Source organism: Rhinolophus sinicus, chromosome 14 (assembly GCF_057876585.1).
Source record: "Rhinolophus sinicus isolate RSI-liver-muscle chromosome 14, RSI-T2T, whole genome shotgun sequence".
Lineage (NCBI taxonomy): Eukaryota > Metazoa > Chordata > Mammalia > Chiroptera > Rhinolophidae > Rhinolophus > Rhinolophus sinicus.
Genome location: NC_142514.1, coordinates 101,708,785 through 101,719,629, shown reverse-complemented (window position 1 = coordinate 101,719,629; position 10,845 = coordinate 101,708,785). Strand labels below are relative to the sequence as shown.

At 38.3% G+C, this 10,845-nt stretch overlaps 1 protein-coding gene across 1 annotated transcript in view; it reads right to left on the bottom strand.

The window, feature by feature from the left end:
• Positions 1–128: 128 nt before the first annotated feature.
• MPZL3 (myelin protein zero like 3) overlaps positions 129–10,845 on the bottom strand; it is a 24,557-nt gene continuing 13,840 nt past the window's right edge. The window contains exons 3-6 of the mRNA XM_019716277.3: positions 9,427–9,637; positions 7,992–8,157; positions 6,885–6,948; positions 129–2,946 (exon numbers count right to left, since the gene is read on the bottom strand). Of these exons, the coding sequence (XP_019571836.2) occupies positions 2,920–2,946; positions 6,885–6,948; positions 7,992–8,157; positions 9,427–9,637 (468 nt within the window). The 3' untranslated portion in view covers positions 129–2,919. The remainder of the gene's footprint in view (positions 2,947–6,884; positions 6,949–7,991; positions 8,158–9,426; positions 9,638–10,845) is intronic.

Here is a 10,845-nt window from a genome sequence, read left to right as displayed (position 1 = left end):
CTACTGAATCTATGCAGGTTCTTGCTGGGGTACAGCTCCGAGATGAATGGATGGCTGCTTGATGCTGAAAACCACAAACCTCTTTTCATATGACAGTTCTCCTCTTATACGTAGATATACACCAAAAGTAGCCAGAAAGTGCAAAGATGTTTATTAAGTATGATATGGTAAAGATATCAAGAGTTACAATGCTTGTGAACATGGCCCAACAGTGCATATCCTCCTAGAAAAAAAGCAAAAAGAACGCAGTGAAATGCAGCAATTAACAATCGAGCAGTACAACAACTGGGGTCAAAACTTGCTTTTCTGGCAGCAAGTTTTGAGTTGTGCTATTAAATGATAGTCTTGGGCCATTCCCTATGGATCTTTTTATGTCTCCCCTGTGAAACCATAACTGAGTGACACAACAGAGCATTCAGATTCCGGATTTGGCCTCCAGAATTTTTTTAAAGCAGGGACATGCAATGTTCCCTTGTAAAGCACCAGTGCCCAATTTAGGATCTGCAGAGAAGCTGTCCCCAAGAAGCCTGAGGTAACAGGCCACGTGGGAAACACAAAGCATTTTGTAAGTTCACATTTGTTAACAGAATTAAGAGCTCGTTGCACAAACCTCATAAAGTAATGTAACCATAAGTAAAGACTTCAGCAGTCAAAGAAAAATTCTGAAAGGCTTTTAAGCCCTTCTGAAGCCTTCAAAATTAAATTCCCTTTCTAGACAAGGCTGGTCTCCATACAGTGTGGTAAGAACTCGTGGAGCAGCAAAAAGAAAAATAGGGAATAGCACCTTAGAAGATATTAAAACAGAGCGTTAAAAAACACACACACTTTATCTTCCTTCCATCCTTCAAGAAAGCAGGTGTCCAAACACTGCTTTGTGCTCCTTTGAAGAAGAAGAAGAAGAGCTGTAACCCAGACCTCAACATAAGCGATGAAGAAGAAAACTGATAGCAGCCTTATGACTGTGACGTGAACACAAACCCACGGAGCAAAACTAAATTATCAACTTACTCTCCTCCCATGAAGGACTCTATTGTTCAGTCATTTTAAAAGGACTGGTTCAAATCATGATCAAGTCTACAAAATTACACTACTAAGGATTCACACAGCACCATATGCCTAAAGTGACAAACATACCACACAGCATTAATCCTCAAAACATGCCCGAAAGGAAATTACAAGCAAACCTAGCTAAAACTGTTTCCCCATTTAATGGGATGTGGCTTTAACTGGCTTCCCGTAACTTCATTGCTTTCTCAGATAAACGGGGACCCAAAAAAAGTCTGCTTCACAATTAGATCTCTATCTTCAAATCTCCTAGCACCCAATTTATTTACTGTCATCGCTCAAACTGTTTTCTTGTTTCTGTTGAGGTGCAGATTGGCCCAAAAGATTGACGCCAGACAACCACATACTTAACAAGTAGCCCAAAACTGTGAGGTTTAACCACTGGAAATGTCTACTATCAATCCGGTCGTGCCTCTTCTACTTTTTTCCATGACTAGAGGTAAATCATGTCTAGTAAGTAATCAGTCTCTCTAATCTACGGACTAGGTTAACAAAAGAGGCCAGGGCTAATCCATGAGACAGAGCTAACAACCCAAATTTTTAAAAATAGATCTTGGCAAAAAAATGTAAAAGTGGTTTTTTAATAACATGTACAGTGTATAATGCTATAATATGGAAACCTCCTGAGCCACCCAGTGAAGATCCGTGAAAAGGGACTATCCTATTGAAAAAACAAAGATGGGGGGAGGGGATAACTTTTGTCTCTCATAATTGAGAAGTGAACTCTATCTCTCTATTACAGAGGACTACATTGTCAACCCTTCCTGACATGTCATATATATTTCTTAATGGCTTATAGAAATTCCCATATAAATCAAAATTTGAAAGGTTGCTGTAGGAAAATAGAGGAAACATATAAGGTATTGAGAGACCAGAAAGGAAAAGTACAGGTGACGCACAACATCACTTCCTTATCTCAAGTGTTACGCAAAAACAGTTTGCAAATACCTCAGTTCACTCGTATTTGTGCATTTTAGAGTCAAAAATTTTTTGAAAAATAACACAGGTTAAAAGAGCATTTCATTGCAAATAACTAGTAAAATAGTCTATACATCCATACAAAACCTTTTGAAAAGTTCTTGCCTCTGATCTGAAAAGTCAAGAAGGAAACCATTAATCAGTCAGCTTTAAGAAAGTAAAGTAACAAACTGCACCTGGCAAATTGCACCTGTACCTCACCATTCCTTTCCTTAATTGTAAATTGATGACACTTTAATACTTTGAAAACTCAATCAAAGCAGACCACTGATTCTTGATCCTACCAGCTCTAAGGAAACTAGTGTTATACACGCCAAGAAACTCAAACATAATCAATGAGATAATCAAACCAATTAATATATGCTGTGTGCTAACTCACAGCTGAGAATGTTCATGGAGCAAAAAAACTAAGAATCCTTATTCCAAACAAACATTTTATCTGGTAGCAAGCACATCAAGAAGCTACAAGCTCCGTTTCATTTAAAAAAAAAAAAAAAAACGTTTGGCATCAGCGCTGTGGCCAATACTTAGGATTCTTCCTCAAATAATTGGAAGAAAACATGTAATACATTCAAGATCAAAGATCAAATAAAAAGTACCTTTCTGTTCAGGAAAAGAATGTCTTCATTCAATTAGAGTATAAGTTATTAAAAGGGATAGTTATGAGTCTCTTCTGAAAGTTTTTGAACAGTTTATTAATACAAAAAGAACATTTCTTCAATAAATAAATGGTTCCTAAAGTTTTTACTGATGACTTTCAGAAACCTCCGTCATTACTGTCCAGGCCAGCTCCACTTCTTTGAGAAGATTTAGCTGCCAGTGGAATGAGATATTTTCTGTTAGTAGGTGATTCTTCTAATGTCATGCAGACTTTCATCAGTATGTCTCTTCATAGTCTGAATCCTGGAGGAGAAAGAACAGTAGTTGTGTGTATGTGACATGCATGTGGTGTATATGTGAAGTATAATGCCACAGTCAGAATTTAGCCAAAGGCCACACATTACCATCCCATTTTACACATCCCACATTACACATTTATTGGGGAATATTGGGGAACAATGTGATTTTCCAGGACCCATCAGCTCCAAGTCAGGTCGTTGTTTTCAATCTAGTTGATCAAACCAGTGACCTTGCTGTTATGAGCACTACAGTCTAACCAACTGAGCCAACCGGCCACCCACCAGCAGCTCAGCTCCAAGTTAAGCCGTTGTTTTCACTCTATTTGTGGAGGGAACAGCTCACTGGCCCATGTGGGAATCAAACCGGCGACGATGGTGTCACAAGGGCTACGCTCTAACCAACTGAGCCAACCGGCCACCCGAAACTCCTCTCATTCTTTAACATACTCATATACATGCAACCCCTCAGTAAATCCTTCTGGCTTTACCTTCAAACTATAATCAGAATACAACCACATCTTACCACCTCTACCACCACCACCCTGATCCAAACTAACACTAACTTCTCTCAATGGCATTATTGCTAAAGTCTCCTAATTGAGTTCTCTGATTCTGTCAAGATCCCTTACCATCTATTTTCAACACAGAAGCTAAAATGATCCTTTTAACACATACATCAGTTCATAGTGCTTCTCTTGTCAAAAACCTCCAGTGGATTCTGTTTCATTAAGAATAAATGTCTTCTCAGAAAATTACAAGACATTGAAGAAAAAATTAAAGATGATACAAATCAATGGAAACACATACCATGCTCATGAATAGGGAAAATTAATATAGTTTAAATGCCCATACTACCCAAAGCAATCTATAGATTCAATGCAATCCCTATCAAAATACCAATGGCATTTTTCACAGAACTAGGTCAAATAATCCTAAAATATATGTAGAACCATAAAAGACCCCAAATAGCATGGCAATCTTGAGGAAAAAGAACAAAGCTAGAGGTAGCATGCTACCTGATATTAAAATATACTACAAGGCCATAGTAATAAAAATAGCATGGTATTAGCATAAAAACAGACACATAAATCAGTGGAACAGAATAGACAGCCCAGAAATAAATCCATGCCTATATGGTCAATTAATCTATGACAAAGGAAGCAAGAATACACATTGGGGTTAGAGAGTCTATTCAATAAATGGTGCTGGGAAAACTAGACAGATACATGCAATAAAATGAAACTGGACCACCTTCTTACTCCATATACAACAATGAACTCAAAATTGATTAAAGACTTAAATGTAAGACCTGAAACCATAACACTCCTAGAAGAAAACATAGGCAATAAGTTCTCAGACATTACCCTTAGTAATCTTTTTATTGCTATATCTCCTTGGGGAAGGGAAACAAAAGAAAAAAATAAATAAATGGGACTACATCAAACTAAAAAGTTTTTTCACAGCAAAGGAAACCATCAACAAAATGAAAAGACATCCTACTGAATGGGAGAAGATATACGCCAATGATACATCTTTTGGGTTAATATCCAAAATTTATAAGACACTCATACAACTCAATACACACCAAAAAAAGGCAATTAACAAATGGGCAGAGGACCTAACTAGATGTTTCTCCAAAGAGGACATACAGATGGCAATAGACATGAAAAGATGCTCGACGTCACTAATCATCAGAGAAATGAAATAAAAACCATGAGATACCACCTCACTTCTGTCAGAATGGCTATCATCAATAAATCAACAAATAAGTGTTGCGAGGATGTGGATAAAAGGGAACCCTTATACACTGTTGGTGGGATTGCAAATTGGTGCAGCCACTATGGAAAACAGTACGGAGGTTCCTCAAAAAATTAAAAATAGAAGTACCATATGACACAGCAATTCCACTCCTGGGTATTTATCCAAATAAATCCAAAACACTAATTCACCCCTATATTCACTGCAGCACTATTTATAATAGCCAAGATATGGAAATAACCAAAATGCCCATCAACAGACAATTGAATAAAGAAATCGTGGTACATATATACAGTGGAATATCACTCTGTCATAAAAAGGAATGAAATCTTACCACTTGCAACAACATGGATGGACCTAGAGGGTATTATGCTAAATGAATTAAGTCAGACTGAGAAAGACAAATGCCATATGATCTCATTTATCTGTGGAATCTAAAGAACAAAATAAACAAACAAACAAAACAGAAACAGATTCATAGATACAGAGAATAAATTGGTGGTTACTAGATGGGAGGGCTGAGTGAGAAAGGTAAAGGGATTAAGAAGTACGAATTGCTAGTTACAAGTCACGGGGATGTAAAGCACAGCATGGGAAATACAGTCAATAATATTATGATAACTATGTGCAGAGTCAGATGGGTAGCAGACTTATTGGGGTTATCACTTTGTGAGGTATATAAATGCCTAATCACTATGTTGTTTTGTACAACTAAAACTAAAAAAAATAAATAAATAAAAGTCCAGGTCATTACAATCACTATAATGCTCTATAAGATATGACATTATCTCTCTGAAGAAATACTATTCTTCACCTTGCTCACTTCATTCCCACCACATTGGTCTCCATGCTGTTCCTAGAATATGCCAATCATGCCCCTCCTCAGAGTCTTTGCACCTACCATTTCCTCTGTCTAGAATGTTCTTCTGCATTAGACATAAGGCCAAATCTACTTCTTTTAGGTGTTTGCTTAAATACCATTTCAATGAGAGTATTCCTGACCAGCCTAGTTAATATCACATCCCCTGTCTAACCATCCCACGTCCCTTTCCTATTTTATTTTTCTCTATAGCATTAAGCACCATCTGATATACTGTATACTTTACTTTTTTTTAATTTAGTTATTTTTTTGTACCCCAATTTAATAGTAGGTGACATTTCCTGTGTCTTGGAGAATGAGTTTTCCAGACATGGAAGGAATGTAAGTTCTTTGACAGCAGGGGCTTTTGTCAGTTTTGTTCACTGCTGTTTCCTAAGTACCTAGAATCATATCTGACACATGTCAGATGCTTAGTGAGTAACTGTTGAATGAATTAACATCTCAAATGTGGGTAATAATCTTGTAGACATTAACTTATTTTGCATTATCAAAATATTAAAACCCTAAAAGGTGGTATTAGATCCTCTCTACTGGCACTATCAGCCTTTCTCTCATCTTATCTATTGCACTCAAGTACATGTGAGAAAGAAAAACAAAGAACACTATTGGGCTGTGGTCGCCTGGCCAAGTGCTGAGCTTGGCAATAAGTACAAACAGGGCTCAAGTTTAAACCCTAAAATGACAGGTATGCTTCATATTACATCATAATTTGCTTTCGACTGTTTCTAACTGTACCACATCACAGAGTCTTTCTTCCTCCTCGGATCCCTGGGACAGCCACACAAGCCTACCAATTACTGCAGGTGCTCAAAAGGGGAGGGATGATGGCCTTTTGAAATTTAAATCAAAATTCAGGTCTTCCAACCTGAGTATTTCTTATTGACAAAGCCATAACGTCACTTAAAAGGTTATGTCACTCTAATTTCCTGGGAAAACAACCGAGGTTCTGCAGAAAAGTTCAATTCAAGGCTCTGGGTCCAGCCAAAGTCTCCTAGTATGACCTTAGTAGCATAGGACACTCCTCTTTCAGGATGTTCTCAGTCAGTCAGCAGACACTGCTCTGCACAGTCTCCCTTCCCTAACCTCATGGCATCATTCTGTGCCCATGAGACAGCAAACAAGATAATGCTTAGAGTTGGTGGGGGGGTACCTTGAGATCAAAATGCTTTGGAAGAAGGCCTTGGCCGATACCACGCTTTGGGCCTACTGGCACGCCCTCTGCTGCCACTGAGGGCAAAGGATCCCCATAAGTATGCAAACAAGTGAAACATGAATAGGGAACAGAAGAAATTGCACGGGCTTACCAAGCACTCAGCACAACGGACACAAATCCTTGCCATGCAGTCATCCCCCTCCTCTTGGTCAGTGCTGTAGAAAGAAGACAAACCAAATCAGAACAATCCCTATCTCAGTATAGCCAAGCAGTTAAGAGCACAGGCATTGAAGTCAGATAGGTCTGTTTTAAATCCCAGTTCTGCCACTTACTAACAGGGTGACTGGGCAAATTACTTAAGCTCCAGGAACCTGTTTCCTCATCTGTAAAATGCAGATATTACCAGCTACACTTAAAAGATAGTGGTTAGGAGTAAATAAAAAACACGTACCACAGTGCCTGGCACATAGTAAGTGCTCAATAAATGGAGCACCAACCATGGCTGAGGCATTGTGCTGGGCTGGGGATAAAGACATAAATAAAGCACAGTCCCTTGAAGAGTTCACAATCTCATGGGGGTGAGAAACCTGCTGAAACTTAACAAGTCCATTCTAATATAATGTGTTAAATGTTTTAATGGAGTTAAAGTCAAACTGCTATGGCAGCAAAGAGGAGGGAGTGACAAATTTTCCCTGTATGACTCAGGGAAACTCAAGAAAAGGGGACATTTCAGCTGGGTTTTGGAGGATATAGAAGAGTATGCCAGGAGAAAAAGGGAGAAAGGGGATTCCAGGTGAAAGAATGTGGGGTGGGTGGTGGGGTGGGCAGACCTGAATGTGTACAGCATGTTTAGAGAAGAAAATAAGCTCATTGTAGCTGGAATGTGGAGCAAATGAGAAGAAATAGTAGGAAACAATGTGACTTGTTGGAATTTCCTGTTAATTTTGAAGGAATGAGATTTCCAGTTCAGAATTTATATTCAGAACCATAGCATTGTACAATCTGATTTCCAAAGCAGGAAACTATGATCATACTCTCAACCCCTCGACCTCTCTCCAAGTTAACATCCACAGGTTTCGCTTTCAACCTTCCTTTTAGGACTGCTCAGCAGAACTATTCTCTTCAAAAGGAAATTTCACCAGAACTAAATTCAGCCCAGAAGAAAGGAAGGCATGGACACAGGGGCCTGGGTACTATCCACAAAGTAGGAATCTGAAAAGGAAATGGGTTTACGGCTCAGGGCTCCAGCTGGACTTACTCATCTGAAACCTCAATAGATGACTTCTTATAGCCAGACTTGCTCCTCTTCTGCAGCCCTGCAGACTTCCTCCCCATTCTCACCAGCAGCAGAACCACCACCACAGTTGAGGGAATGAAGACAAGAATGGAAAGAAGGGCCACAGAGGAGAGCATGGTGCCAAAACCTAGAGAACGTAAAAGAGAAGAACATGCAAAAATGTTTCCTTTGACATGAGATAGGTTTTACTTTTGCTCTTGTATTTATTCTCATTACAAAAGGAATAAATTCAATGTAGAAAAGGTTGAAAATACACACATAAGAAAAAGAATAAAACTTTGCCCATAATCCTCCTACCTAGGATTAACACGTTAGTATCTACCTATTCACTCTTCTTTCTAGGTATATGTGAATATGAGTCTGCATAGAGGGAGAAGAATGTACATTTTTAAAAGTATGAATCATATTTTACATATTATTTCTAACCTTTTTTTCTTAATATATGTTAACTATTTGCCATGTCATTAAAGTTTCTTCCAGATACGACTTGTAATGGCTGCGTAGTATTCTACGATACTGAGCAGCTTATTGACGCAGTCCTCCAATGCTGGACACTCAAGTCCCTTCCAGTTCTTTGCATTTATCAGTTATGTTATGACGATCATCCTTGTACATAAATCTTCATGCTTAGCTCTATTTCTTTTAGATAAATTTTGTACATGGAATTACTAGATCACAGGGTATATATACTTTTAAGGCATCTGTTTCATACTATCAACTGTTTTCCAGAAAAACTGTGTCAGTTTCTACTCCCACCAGCAGTATGAATGTACCTATATCTTTGAAACTTATGATTTATTGTCTTAAAAAGAAACACATAATGCAGTCCTGTATCTTTAAGTCTTTAGTTCAAATCCAACTTAGAACTAAAATGACCACTCAATAGTCACCAGGAAATAATGTAGAAAAAAATAAGATCAGTCCTTACCTACTCTCCTTGTTTCATACTAAAAGGAAACTGCCGTTCTTTGCAACATAAAAGAAATGTGCTGCCTCCATCATTAGAGGGGGTACCTTTTCAAGACACAGGCAAGATCACTGTCTCATAACTGAGGCCATGAAAATATTAGTGAAACCAGAATGACTTATATTGCACACAGATAACAACCCTCCATTTATTCAAGGATTTGTCACACATCCCACAAGACCTCTGGTCACCGAAAGTTTAAAAAACAAAAAAGGATAATGGAGAAACTATGACAATATTTGAATAAAAACTTCAATTTGCAAAATAAAGATTAAAAGATTCACCCTAATAGACAACTCAGGATGGCAGAATGCTCCAATGACCGACTGGCTTACAAAGATAGGTAGCTATGCTTATCATTGAGCTCTCCAAAAAGCACAATAGTAGTCAGCGAGCACTGCAGAAGAAAGTTGGTGACAGTTAGCTTACCCCTTTCTGTGACTATTAGCTCTGTCATGGGAATATTATGATGCACGTCTGGGGGATTCTTCACAGCACAGCTGAACGTCCCATTGTCCTTTATGGTAGGGTTGTTAATGCTTATGGATGCATCCCCTTTGTATACATCTCCAACCCAGGAAATTCGATCTCGAAATGTGCCTGCTGTGGTTGGGTACTGGAAGGACTGATAATGAAAAATCTAAGAAAGAAACACCATGAGAAACAAAACGTTAATTTGGAAAATGCAGTGAAAGTGTAAAGCTAAGTAGGTCTAAAATAAAATACAAATGTATAATGGGTTTTCTCAGTTGGGCATTTTTTTATGCTTTGTTCATCTCGATTCTACAGGTTAAAAAGACAGGTTAATCAAACATCAGAAAAAGGCCTGACGAAAGAATCCTGGCATCCTAACTCTTGGACCTCTTCTAAATGCTCCTTAAAGTCCTAAAGCAGTAGTTCTTAGTTGGGGGGCAATTTTGCCCTCCAGGAGACATTTGGCAATATCTGCAGACATTTTTGATTGTCACAGCTTGGGGGAGTGCTACTGGCATCTAGTGTATAGAGGCCAGGGATATTGCTAAAAATCCTACAAAGCACAGGACAGCCCCCATAACCAAGAATTATCAGACTCAAAAGGTCAACAGTGCCAAAGAGAAGCCCTATTCTAAAGTAGTACCTAATATTTGTAGAGTGCTGTATGGTTTGCGAATGACTTCTACACATTTACTCATTTGAGCCTCAGAACAAAACTGAACTACACATGGGGAAGGTATAATTATTCCAAATTTACCAAAAAGGGAAACAAGGCCAAAAACAAAAAACTAAGTGAGTTACTCAAAGGCACATAGCTAGCAAGTGGGAAAGGGGAGATTTTTTATTTATTCGCAAAATCACCAAGAGGATATAATATAATCAAGCCTTTCTCAAGTTATCTTGGCAATTAATAAAAACCTCACATCAAAAGCATTATCAGTACTCAGTGAATATATGCTGAATCAAAACGATGCTGCTTCAGATTGGTAATCAGACACTTCATCGGAAAGCACCTAATTACATCTGGTGGTAGGCTGAGCAGGTACTACAGGTCAATATGATCTCTCTCTTATGCAAGAGTCAAGGCTTTCCTCTTTGTTTACTTAGTACTTCCCCACTTAGGGAACAATTGCCCAATTTTGAAGAGCAACTTCCCAAAGAAGATGCTGAATCACTTATTGGTTCATTTGTTCATTCATTCATTCATTAAGTATTTACTGCACACCCACTATGTGGTAGGCACTGTGTTAAGCAAAAGGATATAGTGGGAACCAAACAAGCACAGTCCCTGCTGTCCTGGAATTTACAGTCTAGTGGGAAATAGATACTAAAAATAATAATAATACGCGTATGTGTATTCCAAAGAGGGAGGTC